Genomic DNA, 14,867 nt, shown 5'->3' with positions numbered 1-14,867 from the left:
CTGATCCGCCTGTACACACTGCTGTAAACACCGTCCTGCTTCACAAGAAACATGCAAAACTAATAAAGCGAAATAACACGGAGACCTTAAGGAACACGACCATATTTTTCTAAAAGCAACAACTCTGAACCTGAACCGTCAGCTGAACTAGAACTCCGACACCAGAGCTGCTCTACTGTTAAGCTATGGGCTTGTTGTTCCTCAGGCTTCAGAAGCAAAAAGCCTGAACCGTAAAATCCCCCGTTACTTGGTCTCTGACACTAACGACAATAAACCACGTAATATACTTAAAAACATTGTCCGTTAGAATGGATGAAAAATGTTTAGATACTTAAATAGCACATTTTTACAAGAAAAATGTCAGAGAATATTGCCTGCTTGCATAAGCTAAAGCTAATGTTAGCCACAAAGTTTAAAGAAAGTAAAACTCACCTTCGTATCTGTGTATAACGAGGCGAACATCTTAAAACCTTTCTCCAGCTTATTGTCGGGGCTTCGGATCGATGTACATCATTAACTGTTACCTTGGACAAGCCCTGCAAACACCCAGGGTGAAGAGCCTTTTTCAATAGATCGGAAACGATCGAGCCGCTTTTCCCCGAACGCGGAAGCTGAGGAGCAAAGAGCCCATAAAAGAAAAATAATATCTCCTCCACACGGCGGTGCAGGAGAAGTAATGCTGCCACCTGCAGGTGGGAGGTGGAATCATCACTGTAAATTTTATGTTTTTGACTTTTGGGGAACATTTGTAATGAACTCAGTTAGTCACAAAAAATGCAAACATCTATTTATTTTGCATGAATTTCACAGAATCACAAAAACTGGAGCGACTGAAGAGTGGAAATATTTTAATTATTTTTTGTTGTTTTTACTTCATTGTTTTAAAAAATGTCCCATTGAAGAAAATAAGCCAAACTTAAAAACTAAAATAATATTTTTTTCCTTGGAGGTTTAGTAGAAACCAGCTGTTGCATTTTAAAGAGTGAAGCTGCTTTTGAGTCGGAAAGAAGTGATTTTAGCTGGACTGGAGGTCAAAGTGTCCATAAGGCTCGTAAAGGTCACTGACCTCTGGTCCAGTTTGATCTGCTGCAGTTTTTAGAACCGACTAGTTCATATAAAGTCAGTCAGGAACCAAATGGACCCAACATGCTGCAGTTAGAATCAACTGCTGCTGCTGGTTTACGTTTTTAAAAAGTTTTATTCTTCCGTTGATCTCGACCTGATTTATTAAAAGGTTTTATTTTCTAACTGATGTTTAAGCTTTGAGCTTCCTCTCCTCTCCGTCTCTCAGGTACGTCCACAACCACAACACCTACACCAACAACGAGAACTGCTCGTCGTTGTCGTGGCAACGCCAGCACGAACCGCGGACCTTCGGCGTCTACCTCAACAACACGGGATACCGAACAGGTGAGTGGACCGCTCCGACGGTCCGATCCGGTCCTGTCCAATCCGGTCCAATCCGGTCCAATTAGGTCCAATCTGGTCCAATCCTCTAATGCATTAGCAGCAGAGCTAATAGCTTTGAAAATGTTTAGCGCTCTTAGCTAAAGCTAATTTACTTTAGTGTTTTATTAACTTGAATACGTTTCAACATCAGCTGTTCATAATTCTTCAGATACACATTTATATTCATGCTCTTATTTTGAAGTGGAAAAAGACAGCTCCATTTCCTGTCTCTTCCTCTTTTCTTCCTGATTATTTTATTTACAACTAGAAATGTACAGGAACCATTAAAACGTTATTGAACATATAAGTTATAATAAAATGAATTTCTTACTCCAAGGTTGTAGTCTTTAAGGGCAGATATAATTTGAATTGAAGCTAGCGCATTAGCACTTTAGCATTAGCTTTTGCTAAGTGCTGTGTTGATATAATGCTTTAATTAAGCTAATGTTTATGATTACTGTTTAGTTTAGTTAGCATTCTCACCACTGATGGTGGCTATCAACATGGTTCATGTTAGCACTTTAGCAGTTAGCATTAGCTTCTCCTAAACACCATGTAGGTTTAGCGTTTAGCATGAGAAAAGAATGTTTATGATTAATAGTTTAGTTAGCAGCTGATATGAAACATGTATTTGGTTCTTTATCAAGTTATTCAGTAAAATTCTTTTGTCAGTAAATGAAGTGAAGTTAAACTCTAAGCGTCCAAAAAAGCACATTTGCTCGGATCAGGAATGAGGCTGGATGAGTGATGAGGAGAACCGTTTCCATGGAGATGAGGAGGGTTGGTTCCTGCAGCTCTGACTCTGTTCGTCGTCCCGGCAGCTTTCTTCGGGAAGTACCTGAACGAGTACAACGGCTCGTACGTTCCCGCTGGGTGGAGGGAGTGGCTGGGCCTGGTGAAGAACAGCCGCTTCTACAACTACACCCTGAGCCGCAACGGCGTCCGGGAGAAACACGGAGCGCAGTACCCTCAGGTCAGAGCGCCGCTTCTGATGCTTCGCTTTCAGATTCTCTGGGTTTTGATCAGCCAGGAACCAAAGGTTGGTCCGGTCCAGTCCGGTCCGGTCCGGTTCAGATGGTCCTTCAGCTTCAACTATATGTAGATTCATAAAATTAGACTTTTAGTGCCAGATTGAAGAGAAATACTGCTGAAGTTCTGGTTCCAACAGAACCGGGTCTACCGGACCATCAGGAGGGAATCAGCTTTTGATGGATCTCTGGTCCAACAGAACCAGCTGGTTTCCAGCTCTGAGGTCCGGTTCTGAGGATTCAGCCCCTTTACTCTGATACCACCGAGGGAAACCAGTTGTGTGTGATTTACTCTCAGTCCAAATGCAACGGTTCTATGAAGCCTAAGATTTGGATGAGAGCAACCAGAACTGCCTTTGGTCCAATAGAACCTGATGTGGACCAGCTGCTTCCAACCTGCTGCTCTCCTGTTTTTGTCTCTGTGTCTCCAGGATTATCTGACCGACCTGATCACAGCCGAGTCCATCCGCTATTTCCGCTCCTCGAAGCGGATCTACCCGCACCGGCCGGTCCTGATGGTTCTGAGCCACGCCGCGCCGCACGGACCCGAAGACTCGGCGCCGCAGTTCAGCAACGCCTTCGCCAACGCGTCACAGCACATGTAGGGGCCTCACACTGCTCTGTTCGATAAAACAAAACTTTATTAACGTTCTGGAGGAGAAATATGCTCACACACACACACACACACACACACACACACACACACACACCCACACAAACACACTCCCACTCACACACACACACACAATGGCACTAAGCCGGTGTAATCCAGCTGAACAATGCAGCCGCTCTGTTCTGCACCGCAGGATAAATCCTCAACCTCACAATCCTCCAGACTCCCTGAGTTTCTTCATGGAGATTTGACAGCGAGTCAAAGTCCGAGTTCGAGTCCTGAATCAGAAACGCGTGTCGGATCGTGTCAGATCGTGTCGGATCCGTTCCCGGGAAGCCGCTTAAATCCGCTCCCAGCGCAGCGGGTTTCTCCGCAGGAATCCTTTCTGCTTCACTCAGTGCTAGCGCCGCTAGCTGTCCAGGCTTAGGAACCAGATGAAGAGCAGCTGCAGTGTTTTATTTTGAAATAATCCAGATTAGGACTCAGATCTCAGGATGTAAATCTGAGGAACAAACGGCTGCCAGGTTCCCGGTGGTTCTGAGTAAAAACCGGTTCGTTATCAGGACCGTCTTCTGATCGTCCTGACCAGACGTTCATCCTGATAAATCAGACTGCTCTTCATTACAAAGCTGCTTCTGACTTTACAAAGTCAAGTTTATTTAATTTGCATCTTTAAAGCAAAACACCATGAAAGGCACAAAAATAAAATATATTAAATTAATACCCAGTGGTGGGTGTCGCTAACTAAAAAGCTAACGCTAAAGCTCTACACAAACACGGCATTTATTGGAAGCTAACGCTAAAGCGCTACATTGACATGGTATTTAGCTGAAGCTAATGCTAAATCAATACACCAACTTAATGGAAGCTAACGCTAAAGCGCCTCCTTCATATCAAATTATTTCTTCCCATTGAAATCATAAACCTCAAGCACCAAATTTAATTTTGACGATATAATTTACATATTTTATAAAACCCTCAGATATTGTATTTATGTTTATCTTGTTTTCTGTTGTCTGTTTTTATTTTGTTTCTTGTTTAAAATAAAACATGAGGAGAGGAAACAGCTGCTTATTCAGTCTTCACCACTTCAAAATAAGAGCATGAATATGAATGGCTAACTACTCAAAGAAGTCTGAACAATCGATAACCAAAACTTCAACACAAACTTGTTCAAATGAACATTTACGAAACAGCCAAGTAAATTAGATTTAGAAAAATCTAAGTTGCAGAATTTTTCTGAATTTTACATTCATAAAAACTGAAGCTGCTGCGCTAAATATTTTCAAAGATAAAATAAACACAAAGCGAAAAGCCAGTTTGGGTGTTAGCGCATTACCACTGTTAGTATTTCAGTAAATCTCTAGCCTTGTAAAGCCGGAGGAGCAACAGGAAGGTCGTCTGGGTCCTAAACCCACCTGGAGCCGGTCTGCTGGACCAGAACCGTTTAAACCCGCAGGTTCTGCTGCTCCTGTCAGCTGTTTCAGGGAGGCCAAACAGATGTTTCCAGCTGTTCAGGCAGGAGCAGCCGAGCTCAGAGCCAGAAATTAAACGATGCCACAGAGGAGGAGCGACGGGAGTCATTCATTATCCAACAGGAGCCTGAGTGTTTTTAATGAGTCCGCTGGCGGGGAAAGAGCGAGAGTCTTCCTAACATTTATTATGAAACAGAAACAGTTTTACATGACATCATTTGAAATGATGCAGGTTGTTTCAAACCATTTTACAGCCTGGAAAAGTTTACATGGCGTCTGAAATATTCATAAACAACAGAGACGCTCCTCATTTCACTCCACAGAATAAAACACATTTTACTTTCTGTTTACTGGAAAATCAAAATACAGACAGACCAGATTATTTTCTTCTTCTTCTTTAACTTCCTGCTGCTGCTGGTTTTAAAAGGAAAAACCTCCAGGCGAGTGAACCAGGTAGCTTTATGAGGCTGTTGGGTTTTTCAAACGTAATGTTGTCACAATGTAATGATGAAAGAGCAATAGTTAGCTTAGCTACTTCTGACTAAAATATGCTGCAGTGGTTCTGCTCTGACTAGAGAACAGTTTTTGGTTCTTAACTCGGGTCGCAACATGTCATCGATCACATGACCTTAAAAGAGCTGCGTTTTTATTGGCTGATGATCCAGGATATTTCTAATCTCAGATTCCTCTCCTCTTCCTTTTCCACCAGTACTCCCAGTTACAACTACGCCCCAAACCCAGACAAGCACTGGATCATGCGCTACACGGGCCCCATGAAGCCCATCCACATGGAGTTCACCAACGTGCTGCAGAGGAAGCGGCTGCAGACGCTGCTGTCTGTGGACGACAGCGTGGAGCAGGTAAGACCCGGAGCCGGACCGCGCCAAACCCGGCCACTGGAGCCGGAGCGGAGCGGGTAAAACTTGGCCACTAGAGCTGGACCAGGGAAGGTAAAACCTGGCCACTGGAACCGGACTGGAGCGGGTAAAACCCGGCTACTGGAGCGTCTCTGATCCGACCCGTTTGATTCTGTCTCAGCTCTTCAACATGCTGGTGGAGACGGCAGAGCTGGAGAACACCTACATCATCTACACGTCCGACCACGGCTACCACATCGGGCAGTTCGGCCTAGTTAAAGGTGAGGGAGCCACTCAGCCAGTCATATTTTGATATAAACTGTCATCCAAACTTTCCTGTGATTTTAAAACATAAAATTGCATAAATCTTCACCCCTTTTGGTCAGTATTTAATTGATACCAATAATCAGTTTTATTAGATGGTTTCAATCAGTGGACGTTGAAATTTTAAAATGTTTTAGCATATTTTGGCTCACATTTATTTAAGCTTATTTTAACCTAATTTTGTTTAGTTTAGAATAGTTTATCTTAACTTCTTAGACATTTTTTCATTTCAGTTAATTAAATCTTGTTTTAGTTTAATTCTGCCTTACGACTATTTTAGCTTATTTAGCTTGGTTCACTTTAGCTAGCTTAACTATTTTAGCTTATCTTATTTTACCTCACCTTATCTTATTTAGCTTAGCTTAGTTTATGTTAGCTTGCTTTAGTTGATTTAGCTTAGCTCAATTTATTTAGATCAGCTTAGCTTAATTAATTTTAGCTCAACCTTAGCTTCCTTAGCTTACTTTATTTTGACTTAGCTTATTCTGCTTTGCTTAGTTTATCTTATTTTGCCTTAGCACAATTAGCTTAGCTCACTTTATTTTAGCTTCCTCAGTAACTTAATGCAGATAGACCCACAGATCAGATCAGGTTAAAACAATGAAGAAATTCTGGATGACTGAAGTTCAGTGGAAAGAATCGAAACATTAGCAATGAATCTGCATCAACCAGAAACCTGAAGGTTTAGCACAAAGCTAACGTTGACCTCTGCCCCCTGCTGTGTGTTAGTGTAACGCTCTCTACTGTTGTCTGCAGGTAAATCCATGCCGTATGAGTTTGACATCAGAGTCCCGTTTTACATCAGAGGACCGAACGTGGAGCAAGGCGGCATGTAAGCTAAAACAGCAGGAACTCATCTGCTCACTCACCACTTCCCCACAGATCAGTTCAGGTGTTTAATGTGGAAATCAGGAAAGAGTTTTCCCCAGCATCAGTTAGATCATCTGGCAGAACTTTAAGGCTCTTGTGTTAGAAAAGTGCATCCAATAAACGGTAAAACAGATCAGTGTGACAGCAGAATGCATCACAGCGCAGCAGATTAGATTCCTGTGTTCTGCAGAGCGACTGTGTTGGTGGAGCTGCTAAAGTAGATTACTGGCCTCAGAGCCACAGACTTACCGGGTCGCTCTCTCTCCCCGCTCTGCTCCTGTTTCTGCTCTCTGCTGCGTTCACATGAATTATTTACTTCCAAATGTTCAACAGAACCACATCCACACACATTCACTCCTCCTGATGCTGCAGTCTCAGCTTTTCCAGTTCCACTTTTTAAAAGTTTAAAGCATAAAACAGAAGGAGGCTAACGGCTCTGAGGCTAACAACTGTTAGGCTAATGCCTATGAGGCTAACGGCTCTGAGGCTACCGGCTGTGATTCTACCAGCTGTGAGAAAAACATGATAACTTCCTTGGTACGGGGCGGAGACGTTCACACTGTGTGTGTTTCAGAAACCCCCACATGGTCCTGAACATCGACCTGGCTCCCACCATCCTGGACATCGCGGGCCTGGACACGCCGCCGGACATGGACGGGAAGTCCATCCTGTCCCTGCTGGACACGGACAAACCTGCCAACAGGTGACATGATGGAAACAAACAGTGGTTGTTAAGGTCAGCTCGGTTTGACTTATTGGACCGATACTGATGCTAATTCACATGGTTCAATAACGGATCAACAGCCTTTAAATGATCAAACTCTGAGATCAGCAGACTGATATAAATAAGATGCAATGCTTTAATGTTGACCTGTAGCATATTTGCTATCATTACAACTCCACAGAACCCCATTTCAGCAATTCTGAACTGGCCCTTTAACTGTTATACTGCATGATAAACTCAACATGGGGTCATAATTATAAATAGTCTGAAGTTTAAATAAATCCAGACACTCATCATTAAATCTGATCAGATTCATTGATTAGCTGATTGGTTGTTGCTGTTTCCAGGTGTGAGTCGGCAGCAACGATTTTAGAGAAGCAACTGTAGCCCAATGCTAGTCAGTTTTTTTTGTCATTTGTGAGTTTTGCTGAGGTAAAGCGATACAATAATCTCACGATACGATATTCTGATCACGATACGATATGTATCGCAATATTTGGCAAACGATACGATTCGATACGATTCGTTGCACTTTTACAATTTTCTGAAAGATTTTAGAGGACAGAGTGATTTTAGTGACATTTTGTGTTCCATAGATTTGGATTTAATTAACTGAAAACTGATTAAAAGCACCAACTACACACTACCTGACTGATTGGACAGAGTCTAACAGTCTACAGTTGGACAAAATGAATCAAAGATGCAGTGAGAAAATTTGTTTCTGCCATTTAATTCATGTGGATTTGAGATAAAACTCAAAGTTTCCACAGTGATCCAGGATCTGAGTGGGGAGATTATCAGCCTCTAGACTCAATATGCAAATGATGGCACTTGTGTTTTCTTTTGGACATAATGTGGCTGTAACAGAGCTAGCCGTGGCTGTAAGCTGTTTACTACTAGCTGCTGGGGGAGCGGCTCCGCCTCACCCCGTAGTGATCGACTCCTTGCAGCTGAGCGGCGCCGCCGTTCCCCTGCTTGGGTCTCTGAGTAGCTGCCTCTCAGGCGGCCAGGATCTCATCGTTCTCTCAGTCTCTGATACTCTTTGTCAGTTGCTAATAAAAATGATCGATCCGCCATCATGACAATCCTCACTGCGCCCAGACTGCAGGTTTCCCCTCTTCGTTTTCAAAACAGAGCGCCACTGCATGCAGCGCGTTCATTCTCCAGGTAATCCTTTATATACAGAACAGAAACCACTGAGCTAAAAACTAATCACTAAGCAGATGCCACTAGTCGCTCCGATATCCAAACGTTGCATTAATTTTGCGACCTCACTGCTTTTGCCGCTTCTCTTTCACGGTTACTTGAGCAACTTTACTTCGTTTCTTAGCAACAAAATGCAGCCCATCGTTATTTATTGAAGATTTGAAATTTCCAAAAACAAAGGAATCTGATGTTGCATTTAGTTTTTTACGTTTTTAAGCTCATTTCCTCTCACATAACTGGAAAAGCCAGTTTTTGACATTTCTCTGACATTCGAAAAATATGGTTTACTTATTTTAGCATAACTCTGGTTTTACTTGGCTTATTAACACAATTTAAAAACTGGTGTGTAGTTAATAATGTGCACTTTAAGCACAAGCTGAAAGTGAGACTGGGGGAGGCGGAGTCTTGCTGCTACACCGTCACAAACCAGACATGTTAAAAAGACGGAATAAGCCTATGGACCCCTCCGGTTTAACGTACCGATACTCATGAATAAAAAATCGATACCTTCCGAGGGGGAAGGAAAGCGATAAATATCGTAGAATCGATATAATTATACACCCCTAAAATTTAGTGATTTTAATTAAATCTTCATATAAAAGAAAAAAGGTGAAAATAACAAGCAGACAAACTGGACACCAATATTTTTGTTACATAAATAGTTCAAATTTTGTTCCTCCCACATCGAACTTAAACTTCAGGTAGAAGTTAGAAACACTGCCACCTGCAGGTGGGAGTCAGCATCATTTAAACCCAAAGTTATTTTTTACCACTCTTCAGAAAATTTGCAATACAATTATGCAAAAACAAACATCGGCCTGGGATCTGTTGATTATGTGTGAATTTCCTCAAAAAACTGGGAAGATTCAGCTGAAAGAAAGAGCTCAGGTTGGATATGAATGTTTCATACGAGGTAAACTGGAAACTGAGGAGCGCCAGCAGGAAGTAACGCTGCTTTTCTTCCCTCCAGGTTCCAGGTGAGCAGGAAGCCGAAGGTGTGGAGAGACTCGTTCCTGGTGGAGAGAGGGTAAATATGTCTGAAGCTTCAAACCCGCAGCCTGGCGGCCGTGAACGGTTTAATGATCCTGACAGCGGCCCGCCTCAAACCAACCAGGACAAACCGGGTCAGAAAGTCCTGCCGGTTCTGGTTCTGAACCTGGAATGAGGCGGACGAGGTCCGAGACGCTTCCAGGATCAAATCAATCAGTTTTCCATCAAATCAGATTTATGTCTAAAATCAGTTTCTCCTCCTGAAATGAAATTTAAGCAGCAAGGCCCTGTGTCACGTCATATTTACTCCCCAGGAAACAAATAAAAGTTCCAACAATCTGAAGAATGGAACATAATATTTAGGAGTTATTATTGGAACCAGAACTTGTTCAGTCCAAAACACCAGATGTAACACACTCATATTTTTCTGAAATGAACCTGAATTGCAATAAGAAGCAGAATTTTTTGTTGTTTTGACAGGAAGTTGCTGCACCAGCAGGTGGAGGGGAAGGAGGTTTCTCAGGAGGAGAACTTCCTGCCCAAACACCAGCGAGTCAAAGACCTGTGTCAGAGAGCCGAGTACCAGACGCCCTGCCAGCAGACCGGACAGGTAGCAGACACACACCGGGTTCTTCTGCTGGTCCGGTTACCTCACAGCCCAGCCGGTTCCCCTGGATCCCTCTAAAGTTTTCAATCCCAACCATCAGAAACTAACTGGCTTTATCGCTCAGAGGTTAAAATCTCAGTTTCTGTTTAAAATAGTTCACTGCTTTAGGCTGAGTCATCACCAGTAACTCCAGTCCGCTTTAATCCAACTCCAGTCTGTTTGCCTAGTCAAAGTCCGGTCCAGTTGGTGAGGTGTGATCGCTAACTGAACTCTGGTCCTCCAGAACTCAGTCTGGACCCGGCTGTCAGTCATTCATGGAACCGGTGCAGAACCGGTTGATTCAGGTTCTGAACGGGTCCCTGAGTGGCTCCGGGTTTTTACTGTCCGTGTCTCTGTGTGTCCAGAAGTGGCAGTGTGTGGAGGACGCGTCCGGAAAACTGCGGCTCTTCAAGTGCAAGAACGAAGGGGGCGAGGCCAAGGTCTTCCAGAGGGGCGTGGCCAGCCTCCAGCATCCAATCAGCATCAAGTCTCAGCTGTACGCTCCCAACCCAGACGCCTGCAACTGCGACTTCAGCGACCTCCTGCCCACGAGCCTCCGGCCCTCCGTGACGACGTCGTTCAAGAACAAGTCCTTCTTCTCCAAGAAGAGTGAGTATTACCGCTGCTGGCCAGCAGGGGGCAGCAGGAGTGGAATTTGGCACAGAGAGGTCAAAATCTGCCAGAGGAAGAGTGAGAGAGACTGCAGCTGAACTCAGACTGTTTCTGTTTTTCTGTCTCAGAGTTTAAAACCCTGAAAAGCTTCTCAAGGAACCGCTATAGCCGCTCGCTGTCCGAGCTGAACGGTTACCCTGGCAACCAGACCCTGGTGGGCGGAGCCAGTCAGAATGAACCCGAGGACGAGTTCAGCGGGATGGGAGGAGTTACCGATGCGCCGGCACCATCTAGCGCCGTCAGAGTGACTCACAGGTCAGAGAAGTTTTATTTTTCTGACCAGAATAACCAATCCGTCTGGTTCTGGTTCTGGTTCTGGTCTGACTGGGCCGCTCTCCTGCAGGTGCTCCATCCTGTCCAACGCCTCGGTGAAGTGCGACACCAGAGTTTATAAATCTCTGCAGGCCTGGAAAGACCACAAGCTGCACATCGACCACGAGGTACGGCGGACACACAGGGCCTAGTCAAAGTATTCTCTCAGGTCTTCCTGGGCCTGGCTGTAGTGACACAAGGCGACTAGATTGACAGGATGTCGGGCTGCAGCGGAGCAGCAGTACTTCCTGTTACAATCGGACTCTGAGCTCCCGGTTCTACTTGGGTCTGACTGGAGGAACCGACCCGAACAGACGGGATCAGATACAGAACCGCAGAAATAAAACGTCTTCTCTCCTTCAGATCGAGACTCTGCAGACCAAGATCAAGAACCTGAGAGAGGTCAGAGGTCACCTGAAGAAGTCCCGCCCCCTGGAGTGCGACTGCAACAAGTACCTGTAAGAAACGACCAGAACCCGACCAGTCAGTGGCTTCATCCAACCATCATCCAACCATCATCCAACCATCATCCAACCATCATCCATCCATCATCCAACCATCATCCAACCATCATCCAACCATCATCCAACCATCATCCATCCATCATCCAACCATCATCCAACCATCATCCAACCATCATCCAACCATCATCCATCCATCATCCAACCATCATCCATCCAACCATCATCCAACCATCATCCATCCAACCATCATCCATCCATCCATCATCCAACCATCATCCATCCATCATCCAACCATCATCCATCCATCCATCATCCAACCATCATCCATCCATCCATCATCCAACCATCATCCAACCATCATCCAACCATCATCCAACCATCATCCAACCATCATCCATCCATCATCCAACCATCATCCAACCATCATCCAACCATCATCCAACCATCATCCATCCATCATCCAACCATCATCCAACCATCATCCAACCATCATCCAACCATCATCCATCCATCATCCAACCATCATCCATCCAACCATCATCCAACCATCATCCATCCAACCATCATCCATCCATCCATCATCCAACCATCATCCAACCATCATCCAACCATCATCCATCTCCTTCCATTCTGTGATCTCATCCAGTTTTATTTTGAAATATAATCTGTACTTTGTTGTTAAATTGGACAAAATGGGCTGACACCTGATGGTGTGTGTGTGTGTGGGCGTGGGTGTGTGTGTGTGTGTGGGTGTGTGTGGGCGTGGGCGTGTGTGTGTGTGTGTGTGCAGGTACAAAGCCAAACTGAAGAAGAAGCTTCGCTTCAGAGGAGGAGGCCTTCATCCCTTCAGGTGAGTCAGAAAGGTTGCAGTGGGGTCATCCTCATCATCAGGGTGGTCACCTGTCAACACCTGTGTGTGTGTGTGTGTGTGTGTGTGTGTGTGTGTGTGTGTGTGTGTGTGTGTGTGTGTGTTACAGCAGGAAGGGCGGGGCATGGAATAAGAAGAGCTGGCTTCAGAAGGAGCAGAAGAGGAGGAAGAAGATGAGGAAGATGATCAAGAGGATCAGGAACAATGACACGTGTTCGATGCCCGGACTCACCTGCTTCACACACGACAACCAGCACTGGCACACCGCCCCCTTCTGGACATGTACGGCACACACACACACACACACCCACCCACACACACACACACACACACACGCACACACACACACACCCACACACACCCACACACACACACCACAACAGTGGTTTAAAGGTCATCCTTAGGGATGAAGGGTCATGTGTGATGACTGGGTGTTTCAGTGGGATCGTTCTGCGCCTGCACCAGCGCCAACAACAACACCTACTGGTGCCTGAGGACCATCAACGAGACGCACAACTTCCTGTTCTGTGAGTTCGCCACCGGATTCCTGGAGTACTTCGACCTGAGCACCGACCCGTACCAGGTACACACACACACACCCCCACACACACACACACACACACACACACACACACACACACACACACAGCCTTCACAGCGCCCTCTGGAGGGCTGAGCCCCTCATAACCAGCCAGTGTTCACAGGATGATCTTTTTATTTATCACACTTTGGTTGTGCAGAAAATTTGTAAAAAAAGTATTTTGTTTTATTTGTTTGCTATTTAGAATATTTACTGGAAATGTTCTTCAATGTGTTTAATTCTGACTTTTATCCCATGTTTGAATCAACATTAAAATTTAAATCCCTCCTGGAGGTCCAGAACCTTTAGTTTCTGTTTGAGTTTTGAAAATGACGGAATGCGAATCAGTTTTAAAACCTTCCTCAGCTGTTGGACCTCAGAGGTTTTGTCTCCGTTGAGAAGTTGCTCAGATTCTGAATCCGTGTTTTGTCCGTCTCTCTGTGTCTGCAGCTGATAAACGCCGTCAGCTCGTTGGACCGGACGGTTCTGAACCAGCTGCACGTCCAGCTGATGGAGCTCAGAGGCTGCAGGGGTCACAAGCAGTGCAATCCTCGCACGCGCTCAGTAGAGCTGGGTAGGACACACACACACACCCCCACACACCCACACACACACACACACACACACTATGAATCTCACCATCCAAAGCCGGATCATTTAAAACCGTATTTTAAAGTTTCATCATCAGATTTTTATAAAACCTGTTTTATAAAAATAGACACTTTGTCACAGTGGGCCAAGCACACGGCCCTGTGGAACGCCACAGTCCATTCTGAGGGTTTTCATGTGTTCATCAGCAACATGGTGATGCTGTTCAAGCTGCTAAATAACTACCAGCTCTGAACTAACTGGTTTCACTGGTTTCACTGGTTCTCTTCATGGGTTTTTCTTTGTTGCATAAAAGTTAGTTTGAAGTTAAATCTTCAACCACATGACATTTAACATCTCAGTTTTAGAATCACTTCTAGATAATTAACAGTCAGCATGAAGTTTGAACCAGACGGTGATTTACTGACAAAGAGCTTCAACTGCTCAGTAAACTGTAAGCAGGAAATTTGAATATTTTGCTCCAGACGTGATCGCAGAGAGGAAGGAAGACGCTAAATAAATAAATATTTATGTTTAAAGAGATAAATGTAACCAAACGGAACGAACCAAAATAATTTCAGCTCCTCCGTCTCGCGGACGGAGGAGCATCAGAGCTGCTGGTGGTGCGTTCAGGTGCGTTCAGGTGCGTTCAGGTGACCTCCGCTAAACCAGCTCAGCTGCTATCAGGTTGTTTTTTCCAGGAGTCGTTGCTTAGTAACCAATCAGATGATCTTTTCAGCAGGAGGGCGGGCTCATGGCGGCTTTGGTGACTACAGGTACAAACACCAGAACACACACACCGACACACACACTCTGAGTGCTGCATGACTTCCTGCCGGCGCTCTGAGGGATGCCGGTGCAGACGGTGTGTTTGGCTGAGTGTGTAACTGTGTGTGTGTTTGTTGCATCAGGCTGTTTGAGAGGAGGAAGTGGCCGAAAGTGAAGAAGCCTTCATCATCCCGAACGCTGTGAGTCTTCCTCCATGTTCTCCGTTGTGATTGGCCTGCATGGGGCGACTTCCTGCAGGACGCCTCCGTCCTGTCTGTCCGACACGCACACACACACGCACACACACACACACACCCCATCACAACTAATGTTTTTAATCCACACTATAAAGAGGCTGTTTCCACTGAAGCTCGTTGATTATTAGAGGAAACATCAGCTGACTAATCGTCTGTTCGAGCCTCATGTCACATTC

At 44.9% G+C, this 14,867-nt stretch overlaps 1 protein-coding gene across 7 annotated transcripts in view; it reads left to right on the top strand.

Moving 5' to 3' along the window:
• The window catches only part of sulf2b (sulfatase 2b), a 43,458-nt gene that overhangs the window by 26,036 nt on the left and 2,555 nt on the right, over positions 1-14,867 (top strand). For 5 of the 7 annotated variants that reach the window (XR_004339013.1, XR_004339014.1, XR_004339017.1 and 2 more), the window contains exons 4-22: positions 1,292-1,410; positions 2,271-2,422; positions 2,909-3,078; positions 5,275-5,425; positions 5,604-5,703; positions 6,503-6,578; positions 7,191-7,319; positions 9,517-9,573; positions 10,017-10,146; positions 10,548-10,791; positions 10,923-11,109; positions 11,198-11,294; positions 11,530-11,624; positions 12,421-12,480; positions 12,608-12,780; positions 12,939-13,081; positions 13,529-13,652; positions 14,406-14,442; positions 14,578-14,634. Coding sequence is in view for 4 of the 7 variants with exons in the window: in XM_032561160.1 (XP_032417051.1) it covers positions 1,292-1,410; positions 2,271-2,422; positions 2,909-3,078; positions 5,275-5,425; positions 5,604-5,703; positions 6,503-6,578; positions 7,191-7,319; positions 9,517-9,573; positions 10,017-10,146; positions 10,548-10,791; positions 10,923-11,109; positions 11,198-11,294; positions 11,530-11,624; positions 12,421-12,480; positions 12,608-12,780; positions 12,939-13,081; positions 13,529-13,652; positions 14,406-14,442; positions 14,578-14,634 (2,301 nt within the window). In the remaining 3 variants the exon portion in view is untranslated. The remainder of the gene's footprint in view (positions 1-1,291; positions 1,411-2,270; positions 2,423-2,908; positions 3,079-5,274; positions 5,426-5,603; positions 5,704-6,502; positions 6,579-7,190; positions 7,320-9,516; positions 9,574-10,016; positions 10,147-10,547; positions 10,792-10,922; positions 11,110-11,197; positions 11,295-11,529; positions 11,625-12,420; positions 12,481-12,607; positions 12,781-12,938; positions 13,082-13,528; positions 13,653-14,405; positions 14,443-14,577; positions 14,635-14,867) is intronic. The other 2 variants (XM_032561180.1, XM_032561189.1) reach the window with 2 other exon arrangements.

The sequence above is a fragment of the Xiphophorus hellerii genome, chromosome 1 (genome assembly GCF_003331165.1).
Source record: "Xiphophorus hellerii strain 12219 chromosome 1, Xiphophorus_hellerii-4.1, whole genome shotgun sequence".
Lineage (NCBI taxonomy): Eukaryota > Metazoa > Chordata > Actinopteri > Cyprinodontiformes > Poeciliidae > Xiphophorus > Xiphophorus hellerii.
The sequence above is the reverse complement of the archived record's forward strand: the minus strand, read 5'-3'. Positions and strand labels throughout refer to the sequence as shown.